We start from the raw sequence: 15,310 nt of genomic DNA, 5'->3' as shown, positions 1-15,310 counted from the left end.
AACCCAAACAATGTCAACTTGTCATGACAAAAAACAAATGACACTTAATGACAGCAGTCATAAACGTTTATGACATGTACATAATGTTTAGAACAAGTTCATGACAGTGTCATGTCACCATTATGTAGATACCTTCAAGTAAAGTGTTACCAATCCTTTTAGGTGATAGTTGAGAACAGCTTTCTTGCACCACAGCAATGGATACATATGCATACAAACCACAGGAAAAATAAGAGTTGACAAAAAAAATGACCTTTTCAGTTTTGATTTTTTTATTACTGAGAAGAGCGCTTAAGCTGAAAAGCTCCCTGAAGTCCGATGTGAGCAGTTCAATAGGTCAAAATCAGGTGTACTGCATGGAAAATGGTACAAAGCAACACTTTTCGAAGGCAAATCATTCAAATAGCCAGGTACAGAGGGCTTACAGATCGGAGAATGTATAAAACAATTCAACTGAATTTGAGAGGAAATTAACAAAAAGTGATCAAATTAAACTGATGATGCTTTAGCAGACACTTTTCTTTTTCTTTTTTTTTTTTTTGCAAATGTTAGTAAAGCTGCAGTCAGATATAAAAGTGCTGGCCAGTGGTTTTGAATGATTCACTATACTGCCCAGAAAAGTGCACTTGGAGGAAGAAAGCTACTGGGCAACACCTTCAGGCCGTAATGAGGCATACAGACACTTACTTGGTACTTTGAGATGCACTTTGAGCTGTTAGTTTGTATAATGTTTAGCTAGCCTGGTCTCAAGTTTGAGATGAATTGGAAAACTGGAGGGAAAAGCTTTGCGGATATAAAGCCAGGCAAACATTACGTCAGCCATTGAAACAAACAACAAATGTAATACATTTCAAAGGTAAGAGAAGTTTCTGTTTCAGACCATCATTATATAAGCACACAGACCTGTATTATTTTTATCAGCTTATTATAGGTTATGTTATTCTATTGCAGTACGATACATCTTTCCAACTTACATAATATAATGTCATGTGGGGTGACAAGTGTTTGATGTAGACCAATGAGTGCAAATCACTATCTCTTCAGTTCAAAGGGCCAAAACTGACTGATGTAGCTACAGTGTTTGATAAGACGGCAAACCCGCTCTCGTCAATGGTTAGAAAATTGCCCCGCTGTAAAACTCAGTATTCCTATTGGACATATGACTAAAACGAATGTAACTTCATACATTTTGTTATACACATAAATACTTTAGTCCAGTTTTTCACTGACTTGTGGCAAAGAGAAAAACACCTGAGAAGCTGTCTTTTTCTTAAAGCAAAAAAAACAAACAAACTAAAAAGCAAGGCATGCTGCTTAATGAAAATAAAACATCATGTTCAGATCATGGCTATGAGATGCAATCAGATCTAAAGAAAATGCAGCATGCAGTTTAATATGTTGGGCACTGAAATCAGTATAATGCTATATAGTAGAATACATTGGACACCTTCATCGTCTTCAAGCACTATCAAGTACAGACATGGTTTTAGAATCAGAGGCACGTACAGTTTGATCCATAATAAGTGGTATGAAATATCATTCCTTTTCTCCTGCAGGGAATAAATAAATAAATACAAAAAGGTTAATGTGACCTGTTATCATGCTGCACTGGAGGATTAAGGTCATACTGAGGTGAGGTGATAGACGGTGACTTGGGGAGGCCTTTCAAAGTGCTTGTATGGGAACAGGAGCGCGAGTGTACTAGGTCAGGGTGACATAACTAGCTTAATTAGACAGTAAAACCCAATGTCTGTGGAACAGATATAGATAGAACGTGGACAGTTACAGCTATCGTGATAGCAATGATCAGTCAGCGGAGGACAGAGGTGATTCGTGTGAAATGGTTATTATTATGCATTGTATTGTGGGGAGAGGGGGAGGGCGCAAAACGTGGTGCATCAGGATGTCCAGGACTGCATGTTGCACAGCATGGCCTCAAATCGCTCCATATTTGGGGCGTGAGCGTGAGCTAGGTGGTCCGTCAGGCGACTGTACAGACTGAAAGACTTCAGCTCCAGCCAGATAAAACCAAAACGGTCCTCATCAAACAGCACAAAGAGCCCCGGGGTACGCTCTGGACTTGTAAAGCCGTGCCCAGCGATCAGGCCTGTCCCGTAGAAGCTGCAATGGAGGAACAACAATTCATCAATCAATCAGTATTATGATGAATATAAATTTCAATTACAATGGGCTGTAGACTCACATGAATAAAAGATCAGACTTATATCTGCAGTATTTTACTTTAACAATTAATGATGGATAATAACTGCTGAATATTATTTCATAGAAGGTTTATAGTAACCTTCTAGTCAATTAATGCAGATAAATTGATTGGAAATCAATTATTTGATTATAATTCACAGTCATTATTTCTATTGGAAGTTTTTCTGTGAGTGAAATCAGTGTGTTTACTTTCATTGTGACAATAATGCCACTAGCATGCAACCAAATAAAATGATTACACAGTTACATTCCTCCTGCAGCTTGCAACTAATTTCGTAAGCCAAAATCGCAATAATAATTTTTATTTTGTAAATTAAATAAGTCTTAATAACTGTGTCCAACACCTTTGCCACTGCAGTAAAGGCAGCTACAATAACTACACCTCTACACTGTGGCATTTATACTGTAAGAATTTTCACCTCAGCTGAGTTCTTACCATTTCCTGCAGGTACGTGGGTAGACCTCGTTGCGGGCCATGACTCCCAGGGGCAGGACGAAGGGCTGGGCTTCAGGAGGACTGGTGCTGCTGCTGGAGTCAGGCTGGCAGCCCTCTGAACAAGTACCTTGGTCTGCCTCTACCTCTTCTGCTGCGCTGGCACCTCCGCAGGCCGCCTCTGCTGCACCCCTGACTGTGGCAGAAGTGTCCCTGGCCTGTTGTTGATCTTCTCTCTGCACTTCCTCGTGTGCCCCCAGTACCAGACGGGACAGCTCCTCTATGTTGCGCTGGTGCTCCAAGTCTGGGAGGACCACAGGCCGGCTCAGGTCAACATTCAAAGTGAGCTGCCCGGCAGGAACATTGGGGTCACCCTGCAGGAAGGAGTAAAATTACAGTCTGCACCACTAGCTGATTACTTTTAGGGTTTAATGCTTAACTTGTGTGTAGAGTTGCCTGTTAAAAAAATTTGGCTGGATAATTTGTTGCTGAAGAGGAGGACGATGACCTGGAGGACATTTAAGGGACATTAAATGATTCACAGGAAAGTAGTTTTTTCATAGAAAATTAACATGCATGAGTCTTTCTGAAAAAAACTTTTCTGAGAAAACTTTGCAACAAGACGAGTTTCTTCTTAAGGCAAGCACAGCATTTGATAATAATCATTCACTGACTTACGGTGAGCTTGGTGGCTCTCGCATAATTCCCAATGAAACTGAGCATCACGATCTCCAAGCCGTGACTGCCGTAGGTGCCTTTGAAGAGGCCTGGGGCCAGCAGGTCAGAGGGCATCGGAGGAGGCAGGTAGATCCTCCGGTACGTCAAGCAGTTACTGTCAAAAGGCAGCAGACAGCATTAGTCAGAGTGGATAAGGTAAGATAATCCACAGACTTTGTTGTGAGCAGTTTCATGTTGTAACTATTTTCCTTCTACTGAACTACACCCACCAACCGTATCACCACACAAAAGGAAGCGTGCATCTACTGCTAGCTCACCTAGCATCACTGAGCTAGCTAACATTACAGCTCAGCCAAGGGGGACACCATTAATGTTTACATCCCCTGCTGTCAAAAGCACATGCCAGCGTGCATGAGTAGATGCACACTTCCTTCAGCATGGTGTTACTGTTTATGGGTGTAGTTTGGCAGAAAGAAACTAGTTACCTCCGCCAAGGAGGTTATGTTTTCGCCAGCGTTTGTCTGTTTGTTTGTCTGCAAAATAATTCAAAAAGTTCTGAACGGATTTTGATGAAATTTTCAGGAAAGGTTGATAAAGGGTCAAGGACCAGATGATAAAATGTTGGTGGTGATTGGTTGAAGCGAAGTGGATAAAATAATAAAATGGCGGGAAATCCGAACTGCTTGGCGGAGGCCTGCGCTCTCCGGGTGCTTTTCTAGTTCTTACATGAAACTGCTCACATCAAAGTGACTGTTACTTATCTTAAGTAACCAGGTCATGATTTCTGGAAAGAGACACTGCTGCTGAGTCTTTCAAATGTATTTAATTGGCGGTCTGTGCACCACAAGGCTCCATTATATTTGAGAGAAGGCAGACATCTCTATGGCCAACATCTCCAACACCGCAACTCACATCAAGACAATCTAGCTTGATAAATAGCACTACAGGTATGAGGAAAATATGTATTTTTGATTTTGGGGTGAACTGTCCCTTTAAAGATATACTATGCAGGATTTTATTTTGCTGTATTCGGAATGTTCTGAGCATGACACACAGGTGAAGTCAGGGCTTTATATTAACATAGTGACCAGGTGCAAGACTGTAATCAGCACATATCCAAGAGGAAGCTACACTAATCTATAAAAATGTAACGAACAATGGTAAATCTGGGGTTGGCTGTCACTTTCATTGGCGATATTGTTTTCAAACAGCAGCTGACAATTCCTGCATAGTATAGCTTCAAGATATCAATCCATTTTTGTAATTATGTTTCACCAACAAGGGTTCCTGGGCACATTACATTCATTAACAATAGGTTTCAGCTATGGAGAATGTGAAGTTGTATCCTCTGTACGGGACGAAGCTGTTGTTCCAAGGACTGTGCTCTGTTATCTCTGATGCCAAAGTGCATACACTCAGTCCAAATCTAGATCTTTTACAATGTCCGGGTGCCTCAGGCTACCAAGTCATATGGTCCTTTGTAAGTTACCTTGATTAATTTTTCCAAATATCATTGCTTTATCACTGTAGCAGGCACAAGAACACAGCGTGATCCTCGGAACACAGTGGCCACTTCCACAATCATTTAACACGCCATGACGTCAACTTCACATCCTCTACAGTCAAAGTGTGATACAAAGAAGAGACTCGTACTCATATTGACTGGTATAAATGAACTTCATCAGGATGAGCTCCTGCATGTGCTCATGGAAGATTTCCTCCAGTGTCCGGCCCCATTCCTCCTCTAACCATGTCCTGAACTCCTGCAAACACACACATTAAGAAAAAAGTCTTTTTATTTTGACATTATCAAAGCACATGGGCTTTAAAACACATGTAAGTGAATAGTTAGAAGGTTTCAGGTGGTAACAGCTCCCTGTTTTAACCCACCTCCTGTCTGCCCCCTGGCATTCGGTGATGATCAGTCTGGTTACACTTTGTTGAAAATTCATCCTTCTTCACAGTCTAAAAATAACAGAATATGGCACATATTAAAAGGATGACATGATTTAATAGGCTTCTAACCTCAAATAAAAGTAGAATCACTAATCTGTGTCAACAAATATTGAAATTATGTAGAGCTGCTCATATATTTGGTGCATGGAGACACTTAAAGAGAGTGCTAAATCTCAAATCTGTGATGTCATTGAGTATAAAGTCTGGGGCTGCTCCCACCCAGGGGAGTATATCTGTACATTGTGTGTTTCAGAACTGAGAGCATTACAACAGAATAAAGCTAATTTCAATATATAATTCTGTGGGTCCACAAAAATCTGGCTCCCGTCCATTGTCTATGGAGCAGCTCCAGAATTTACACTTGATGACATCATAAGTTTAAGACTTACTTCTCTGGTTTCTGGCTCTGTGAGAGAATAGCTCACGTTCACAAAAATGTATCAAACTTTCTTCGGCTATGGAAATAACATGTTGGAATTCTTAATTTGGGTGGTGTTCCCCTTTAAATGCTGTGTAAGCCCTCACCTGTATGTCTCCTTTGTGGGGACCCTTGTGTCCGTACATACACTCCACGGTGGCCTTTTTGCTCTCCCACATGTGGATACGGAAGAGCGGCCGTCTTCTCATGGGATCCTCCACACGGGGGTCATGAGGTGGCAAATACATCCAGCCGATGATGAACAGCCCGTCCACCTGGAATGAAAAATACTTGCGATAATTTATCAGACACTGATATGATCCTGAAATTGTGTCATGTTTCCTGGCAAAGCATCAGCAGCTGAATATTGCCGCATCATAAAATGACTTCATGCAAAAGAGGTCAACAAACTGTACACCGTGGTCATTGTTCCTTATCTGCATGCAAACGTCTTGATTGAGTAACGCTGCTTACCACGACGTTGAGCAATCCACCATAAGGCCCTATGTCAGGCTGCCATAAGCCCAAGATATGTCTGTATGGGTGAAGCACTGCAACACAAAAGCACAACATCACACCACACTTATCGGTTTCTGTAATACAACACCCATGCTTTGCTACGAGCGACACTGTGCATGGTTACAAACACAGGAGGAGATATTAAAACCCACAGACTCTGCTTTCTGTTTAATGTCTGTCAGGATGGAGTCTGTGAGATGTAAACCCAGAGGGGAGAAAGTGTAAACTGACCACGCTCCTGTCTGCCGGTCTAAACAACACACACACAGCACACCAAATAACCCGGCCTCTCATTTCACGCTTAATATGAAAGCAAACAGCACTGAGGAGAATTATTAACATGTTCACCATTCACACGGGATGCATAACACTGCTGCAGCTGTTTGCTTACAAATTAAATCAATAAGAGTCCCACTCACACAACCCCTCATGCTGCAGCAATCCATGTTGAGGCCCATGTACATACAGTGTGTGTACACGTCTCTATAGTCCATGTGCTCGTAGTCCGGGAGGAGCTTCATAAAGCGCCCTGACTTCACCCGTGGGTTCACACCTGGACAGGCACAACACAGGCATGTGTAGAGCAGCCAGGGACCAAGGCGGGCTCAGCCCAGTGCAGCCTTCTAGTGATCGCAGTAATGCACCAAATTTATCTAGTCACAGAGCCAACAGGTGCCACCACTTTCTCTGGCATGTTTTGCAGCAACTGTTACTTCAAAACAAGCTCTATATCTCTGCTGATAAATAAATAAGGAACAGATGGGGGAGATTGTTGTTACATCAACAATCTGGGTTCAAGTGTTACAAAGAAACAACATTCGTATCAGAAAAGCAACTGCTGGCACTGTTTTCCATCTGCTGCAGATCACAGTCATTATGGAGATTAATCTGGACATACATGAGGGTGCAAATGCTAAATGACGCCATGAAGGAGGAATGAACCAATACTTCATTGGATCAATTCATGGGTGACATGAGAGCGGTTTAATCAGCAGCCAAACTTACGTTTAACATAGAGATCCCGGCTAGATACTCCTCCCACTTCCATCTTCCTCAGATCATCCTTCATACCGAACTCTGCAAAGAGGAATCACATTAAACAGAAGACGGATTAACATTACATTTGATTAACTGAGGCTATTCATGCTAAATATCTGCATTACTATTGGCAATAGGAATGGTTACACAGACAGATTTTTAAACACTGCGATCAATTATCTCCATATTTACTTAATTCACAATAGATATTGAAGTATTATGACAGATTTACAGTGAGATCAGAACTATAAACAGTGGCAAAGTCTTAAGTTTAGAGTGAAAGGTTCAGTTTGCAGTTTAGACACAGACAGACTGGCTGTCTTCACTGTAACTGCTTTCTTTTTGTCCAATTCTTTGATTTCAGTGGTTTTAAATATACTTGATTGCTGTTTTTCTGCACCGCACAAAAAGTGGCTTCCTACCTCACTTGGAATGCTGGTTATTGTGCAACTTTTCAGAACACAACATTCCTAAGGCCACTACTATTATCTCACAGTCTGAGGTTCTCTCACTTCCCTTTTCTCTTACTATACAAAACAGTGGCCTTAAATCCCTAAAATGTCATGAACAGAAACTCAAAACTCACTCTGCAGCTGGTTCTAGTATCAAATAATCTACCAAGTATCCTTCCAATCATTAGATTAATCGTTTAATCTATAACATGACATGAAATCAAATGACAAATATCTGTTACACGAGCCTAAAACAGTATCTTGAGGTTACCTACTTTTGTTTGACATTCAGAAACAAATATTCAAAATTCACTTTGTAATGTTATGAAACTGGAGGAGCTGGGGTCCGCAAATGTTTAGTATTTTTTGTATAAACTACTTCAAGCATGGCTGGGCGATATGTCAATATAAATTTGTCTACTATTTGAGATTTCACTATATAATTCATATCATGGTATCTATGTGTTTAATATCTCCGAGTGTAGTTGGCTGTTGTGGGCAATGTTGCACATCAATGGGCAAAACTGCTATTTTTGTTTGGTTATTTTAAGCGTTAATAGGAGTAGGAATCACAAGAAACGATGTAATAACAGTAATAATAATACACTAGATTTATATAGTGCTTTTTAGGATACTCAAAGATGCTTTACAGAGAACAACAGCAACCAAAAAAAAAAAAAAAAAAAAAACAAGTATCATGATACTTAGGTCACAATACAATGTTATGGCAAGTATGGCAATAAAATATTTTGTGATATATTGCAATTTATTACCGTTTTTTCAACTGCAAAATAATAACTGCAACTTTGTCTAATATGATAAAGTTTTCAGTCTGTTCATCTCATTTCAATCCTTTAGAGCTAGAGCTAACGATTATTTTCATTGTCGACTAATCTGTCGATTATTTCTTCCATTCGCTGACTAATCGTTTTATCGAAAAATGTGTCTCTCCCAAATCCCAAAATTATGTCATCTAATGTTTTGTTTCGTACTCACGCCAAAGGGTTTTAGTTCACCGTCGTGTGTAAAGCTGCCAATATTTGTATGAAGCTACAATAAGATTATTTTGGGGTACTTTTATGGTATTTTTCTATGAAAAACTACTCAAACCAATTAGTCAACTACTCAAATAGTCACAGATTATTTTAATAGTCGATTAGTCAACTAATCGTTGCAGCCCTACAATCCTTTTATTGCAGTGATTTGTGTCTAGTGGGCTGAAAAAGTAATTGATTTTATTCTTCTTGTAGGCTACCAAAAGTTAATTTGTATTTGCAATATTAATAATTTATTTATCATAAAAAATCCATACTTAACGTCTGTGTATTGATACAATATTGCCACACAAAATATTGTGATACTATGCTGTAGCCTATCGATTGGCCCTCCTCAGCTTATCCATTCACAACTTCTAATTTGATTTACCAGAAGGGATTATATCACAATTTATATCATAATATAAAATGTATTATTTTTCATTAACTGCCTAATTTTTTCAGCAGTGTGTCTTTATATTTTTATATAGTATTATTATGTCTAATTATGTACATATTATGAGACATATTTGTTCCAACCTGCAAAAGCACAGTCCCCTGACTAACAGCATGGGGTGGTGGTGGTGGTGGTGGTCACAATAAGGCTCAGGGCCCCCACAGTGTTAGGTCCGACCCTGCATCACCAGTCTTATCAGCTGCACAGAATGGCTGACAGGGGCCTAATAACAGTCAGAGGCCTCCTCTGTAGTACAGCAGTGACTAGAGACGCAGTGACTGGGTTAACAGTAATTTCCTTCAGGGTTCCCGTACAGATCAATAGAAATGCTTTTAAGGAAACGCATTTCCGAGGAAGCAGAGCTGGGCACCGAGCCTGACACAAATAACTTGTCGACAAGAAGGCACCTCATACAGTCTGATCGACACGTGATATTATGACTCAACGCTTTATTTAGCACGTTAACGTGTGTATTATCTCTATATTTACCTTCCATGCACCGCCGTCTCCAGATGGTTTCAGTGTTGAGGATCTGTCTGAATTTCTTGCAGACGTGGGCAACATTTGGTAGCGCTGTTCCGGGCAGCAGTGAGAAGATCTCCACCAGGAGCTCCGGCGGTAACTCCAATAATGACTGCGGGTGTGGAGGTCCCGTGCTGGTGCGATCCAGAGAGCCTCCTCTGTTGACATGACCGCTGCCATATTCACAAGCGTCACTCGGCCCTGCAGTGGCGACGCCGCTCTCCTGGCCTCCGCCGCCGCCGCCGCCGACGTCGCCTTGCCTCTGACCCACGATCCGTTCCTCTTCTTCCTCGTCCATGTCAGAATCGCTGCCCTGATCCTGCTGGTTATGCCGCTGCCGCCTCCTGCACCTCCGCGACTGACCCACTCCGCAGAGCCTGGCACAGACAGCCATCCGTAGTCACCAAACAGGCAACATTACATCACTACAACATATCTATCAGCTGCAGTGTGGCTGATCTCCTCCTGTCCTTGTGAGCATGGGCAGAAACATTTCTTCCGACGTCACAAAACACACGCGCACGTACAGAACGTAGCAGCCTTCCTCCTCTGCTGTCCGTCCTACCTGAGCGTATGCATTATGCACACTGTTATTATTACGTAGTTTAAGGAAGAAGAATAGGTCTGAAAGGGGCGTGCCGGGTCTCATAACCCCTCTATTGTAGATGGGTGCTTCCATCACTTGTATCAGTGCTTCATTTATGATAGGTCAAGGGTGTCATGCACACTTTCTCTCCTGGTTGAGAAATATCTATCAAAAGGACTACAATTATGGACTACTGCACTAATGAGTGTGAATCACAGGGATGTGATGCTTCCAGGACCAACCTTAACTTAAATTTTAATGTTGATTTCGTTATATAGTCTGTCATATTCATATAGCCTAAATGACAGCAAATTGAGAACCATAGAGGTGGGGGGTTGATGCTAAACAACCTGATCCATTCGTGAATTAATTAACGTATATTTCTGCGTCAAAATGTCCTAAGATTTAGGTTTAGTACATCCTCTCTGTATATATTAAAGGAATAGTATCCTTGAATTTAATTTAAATATTTTTTTTGTATGTTTGTGGGGTTTTTTGGTTGTTTTTTTTTTTTGCCTCTATATATTTTTGGAGAAGTATCTTTTTCCTTTTACTTTTATTTTTTCTTTTTAAAATAATATTTTCAAATGCATGAATGGAAACCTGGCATGTTTGTGAAAATAGAACAATAGTGTCTGTTAATAAAAACAACTCTTTGCAAAAAAAGAAAGAAAGAAAGAAAGAGTGCACAGGAAAAAAAAACAGCTAGCCACTAAGTTAATTTATACAATGTAAAATGCCATAGGCTTGTGCTAAAAACATTAGCATGTTGTATTTGTGGGGAAATGTGTCCAGCAAAATTCAAGTGCTTTGTCTGTGAATTCTGCGAGTTATAGTGAAGCTGATTTGTGTGCTTCTGTTTGAAATTGTCACTGTTAGGTCATGTTTAACGTGTCTTTTGAATCAACTAAACTTCACAGAAACCTTGCTGCCCACTAGTGTTTTGGAGGTGTTACTGCAGAGTGACACAGACACCACTGCACAAGTATAAATGCTGACAATGACATTGGCCTTGTGTGTAGGCTACGGCGTAGGCTCTACATTGAGCTGACGCACATGTATAAATCCTGCTTAACTCGTGTAGCATGTGTTCAGTGTTGGAAGATTTTGTTAATTAGTGCTCTTCTATATTTTATCTTTACATATATGGATAGTATAGTATAGTAGTGGGCTAAATCAGAGCAAATGAAAGGAAAGAGAGAGAGAACATGAATGAACAGGTAATATTTATTTATATATTAATTTATATGTCAATATAAATGACAGTTATTGGCATCTTTTACCAATTCTGTTCAAACTTACCACTGCACAGTGGAAAAAGTAAAACAGTTGGTTATAGGGATGCAGTCACAGGCAGTGCTGTGGGTGCAGATGGCGTAGTGTTGTTGTGGGCAGCATTGGAGGCTTATTTGATGAGGTAGGGGCTGATGGGGTGCACTGTTGTGGGGTCCATATTGTGTCTAGGGTGGGAACAGTTGTATCTTCCCTGTCATATGGCTCCAAACAAGACTACCCCTCTGCAGCAGTGATGTCATCTATCTGAGTGTAGTGACGGCCAAATGAAGTCCTCCATCACAGCACTGTTTTGGCTGTACAGGTATTCAGTACTACCTATAAGCTCATCTAAAATAACAAAAAAAAGCATCGTAAGTGACTTGCAGGAATATGTACCTGCCTAAAATCTATTAAAAGCAATAATTTACCACAATAATACTTCACTACATGTAAACTGATATATTTTCATGTGGCTGTGTAGGCTACACTGCCAGTGTTAACCTCCTCTGACAGCTGATTGGCAGCATGACTAAGAAGGCCACAGTATGAGTGGGACCCTTTGCTGTCATGGTCCTGTCCTTATTTCACCTGGCAAAACCACCAATCGTTGTGCCTGGAAAAACATGTCACTCACTAGGGTTCCTGAAAAATATTAAATATTTGCATAGTGGGTTTGTGCATGCAAATACATTTTTAAAAAATACCTGGGAAGAATCTGTTCATTTGCAAATGAAAATTCTCTGTATGTTGGAAGCACATGAGCACCCTTCTTCAGTGTCTCAGTTTGTGTGTACAACTGGAAACTCTGAGAGTCATGGAGGAAGGGAATGTGTTTGTGCTGGGACTTTCAGATTCCCGCCATCCTTGCAGAGTTGATCAGAGGCACACAGTGAGTGTTTCAACTCCTCTTCCTATCACATGACTCAGTGAACTCCTTGAGGATGACTTCAATCTCCCTGCCTTCCTGAATGAGTGATGCAGATCTCTGCCACAGTGATGTGGTGTCACGTGTCACATCTGCTTTCTTCTTGATTCCAGCTCCGCCTGCTTGGCTGCCCTGAGTCGCTGCAGGTCACTCTCATTCCACACAGATTGGATGCAGCGAGTGAGTTGGGTCATGAAGCTGGTGTAGAGAGCACGTGAGTCACCGTGCAGCTGATGGCCAGATATCCAATTGGATGTTCATGCACTGAAGATCTTATGAAGTGAGCTGCCACAGCAGTCACGGTCCGCTAATAGGATATCATCAGACCCCATCCCTCACTTGTGTAGGCACAGACATAATGACCCTTGCATATTAGCGATGTGGGTGGCCTAAGCAGCTGTAAACCAGGTGTGACATGCAAGCTTCCTCACAGTTTTCTTGGTTGAGCCCATCTTGATGACCTAGCCAAAGACTGAGACGACAACCTGGGCAAATACCTGCGTCACCCAGTGATGTTTTGGCACTGCAGACACAGCTGGCAAATCCCCCAGCAGGACTGGTGAAATCAGCCCAGAGGAGATAATACACACAACTCCTTTGAACTCAGTGAGTTTGTTTCTTAAACCAGCTCTCTGCATGCTGCTTTTGAAGCTGGCTGCTGCTGTTTCCCAAACCTCACTGACACATCAGGCGCACAACCTGCATGTCACACCCCAGCTCATGGACTGCAGCAGACATGGGAACTGGATAGAGTTGCCAATGTCCAGCTGGGAGACAATGTTGTGGCTCCAGCTGATGACCTTTCTTTAGCAGTTCTCATGGGCAAGATATTCAGATGCAGAGTAGTAAGAGAAAAGAAAATACATGTGTATATATACTAAATTCAAATCATATTCAAGATTGTAATCATGTCTCATGTTATGACAGATATAACAGATATAAGAGAAGTGTGCGAGTGTGTGAGAGAGAAAGAAAGCTTGCAAGAGAGTGTAAGTATTTCATAAAAATACATACAGGCTATGTCTGACTCCATCCGTTGAGTTGCCAGCCAAAGCTTCCAGCTCCGCTGTGTCCAACAAAAGTGGTTGTGGTGATGGATCCATCTGCGGACAGAGTAGGAACAGCTTAACAAGAACGATATAAAAACAGAATAGATAAAAAATATGAAAACATATACAGCTCAGTGTTACACATATCCATTTTCTAGTTGCTGAAACTTTTGTAGCGAAAAAAGCTTCTTGACTGCCTGTCAGTCAGCTGAGACTTGCCTTTCCCTATCAACGTTGATCACAGCAAGGATATACAGTAGGCACTGAGGATAGTTGTGAGGAGATGGCAGCAGTGGCAGGTTGGCTCTATAGTAGCCTCTGGAGGATCTTGCCTCTGTGTTGACCTGAATGGCATGTCGGCCCTCTGGATAGTGCAAAATGTACCTCTGGAAGCGTCTTTGTTAATGAGATTGTTATCTGAATCATTCCTGATTCCTATGGCACTCATGCAGCTACATACCCAGCATACCCCAGTGCATTCTCAGCCATGCACTGAAATGGTTGAGTCTTGGAGATTCTGAGCTGTAGCTGATGGGTGTCTGTTTATCTCTCACTCAACTAAGAATGGGTTAAACTCTCAGACACTTTCATTGTGGTTTGTATAGCATCGTACCATTTTAAAGCTAACAACTGACAGCATTACTATATGTAGTTACTGTACACATCACATTTACAGTAATGTAAACCCACATTCTTATATTCACTGCTAGCAAAGTGAACCAAAACTTTAGATCGCAGCAAAAAAATAAATTGTTCAAATCAGCATTTGACAGGTTTGACAAGATGTGCTGGTAATGACACAACAATAGAAAAATGAGTAACTTTTGATTTATTTACCTTGAAAAATGCAGAGATGACCGCTTGTCAAGATTTTTTTGATTGGTGAGAAATGAAGAGGATGGTCTCCTGTGATTGGTTAAAAATGAACAGCCATTTTTTTTTTTTTTTGGAATTGGTAAGAAATGCAGAAAATAGAGAAGAGGCCTCCTTAGTTAAAAAATGGATGGAGGGATTTATTTGATTGGTAAGAAATGGAGAGCATTGAAGTTTGGACGTGGACGAACGTGGGTTTGTAGTCTACCTCAGTATACATGGATGTAAGCATGTGTTTGGTGGTATATGTTATGTAAGTGTAAGTATGTGTATGTATGCATATATGGGGACATATATTTGTGTTTGTATATATCTGCCTTACAAATATGTTTGTCGGCCCATACATGCTATTAGTTTCAGATCATGTATACCTTCTTCTGAAACTAAAATGCAAGAAAAGATATTCGAGCCAGCCAGGAGTCGAACCTAGAATCTTCTGATCCGTAGTCAGACGCGTTATCCATTGCGCCACTGGCCCGACATAACATACTCTTCTACGTGGGACTACTTAAAGGGCCACTCCGGTGATTGATCATGGCAAATTGTTGTGTATTCAATGTTGTAAAAAAATATACACGGCGTATTGTCTCCCGATAATTACTGAACACTACCAGAGAGTGGTGAACAAATGTCGGCCAAACCCAAACTTGGTACAAACCCAAGCCCATCCGGCCTCAAAATCAAGAAGCATAGCCAAATCTGGCAACCCAGCACAGGCTACGTCTGTAGGCGTGCCTTGTGATTAGAGTTGACAGGTCTGTAGATATCAAGTTTTTCGTACTGCATTTTATAGTTTGCCTGGTAGTTAAACGGATACAGCATTATGTTACGAGCTTTGGATAACTCCTCGTTGTTCTAACTAACATGTTGTG

The 15,310-nt window shown here is 41.1% G+C and overlaps 1 protein-coding gene and 1 non-coding gene across 3 annotated transcripts; both read right to left on the bottom strand.

The window, feature by feature from the left end:
• Nucleotides 1–516: 516 nt before the first annotated feature.
• fbxo31 (F-box protein 31) lies at nucleotides 517–10,237 on the bottom strand. 2 transcript variants are annotated; one of them, XM_049574575.1, is made up of 10 exons: nucleotides 9,698–10,237; nucleotides 7,233–7,304; nucleotides 6,694–6,780; nucleotides 6,183–6,259; nucleotides 5,816–5,983; nucleotides 5,225–5,299; nucleotides 4,988–5,097; nucleotides 3,335–3,488; nucleotides 2,660–3,030; nucleotides 517–2,121 (listed from the first exon to the last, which is right to left on the bottom strand). In XM_049574575.1, exons 1-10 carry the CDS (start codon nucleotides 10,122–10,124, stop codon nucleotides 1,899–1,901), a joined length of 1,764 nt encoding a protein of 587 aa, XP_049430532.1. In that variant the 5' UTR covers nucleotides 10,125–10,237; the 3' UTR covers nucleotides 517–1,898. The 2 variants fall into 2 exon arrangements, with proteins under 2 accessions (XP_049430532.1, XP_049430533.1); XM_049574576.1 differs by lacking the exon at nucleotides 6,694–6,780 and having other exon boundaries at nucleotides 9,698–10,235.
• A 4,606-nt stretch (nucleotides 10,238–14,843) lies between these two features.
• Nucleotides 14,844–14,916, bottom strand: trnar-acg (transfer RNA arginine (anticodon ACG)). The gene has a single exon. It is a non-coding gene; the product is annotated as a tRNA-Arg (tRNA).
• Nucleotides 14,917–15,310: the final 394 nt, after the last annotated feature.

This window comes from Epinephelus fuscoguttatus, linkage group LG4 (genome assembly GCF_011397635.1).
Source record: "Epinephelus fuscoguttatus linkage group LG4, E.fuscoguttatus.final_Chr_v1".
NCBI lineage: Eukaryota > Metazoa > Chordata > Actinopteri > Perciformes > Serranidae > Epinephelus > Epinephelus fuscoguttatus.
Note: the sequence above shows the minus strand (reverse complement) of the source record. Positions and strands in the feature narration are given on the sequence as shown.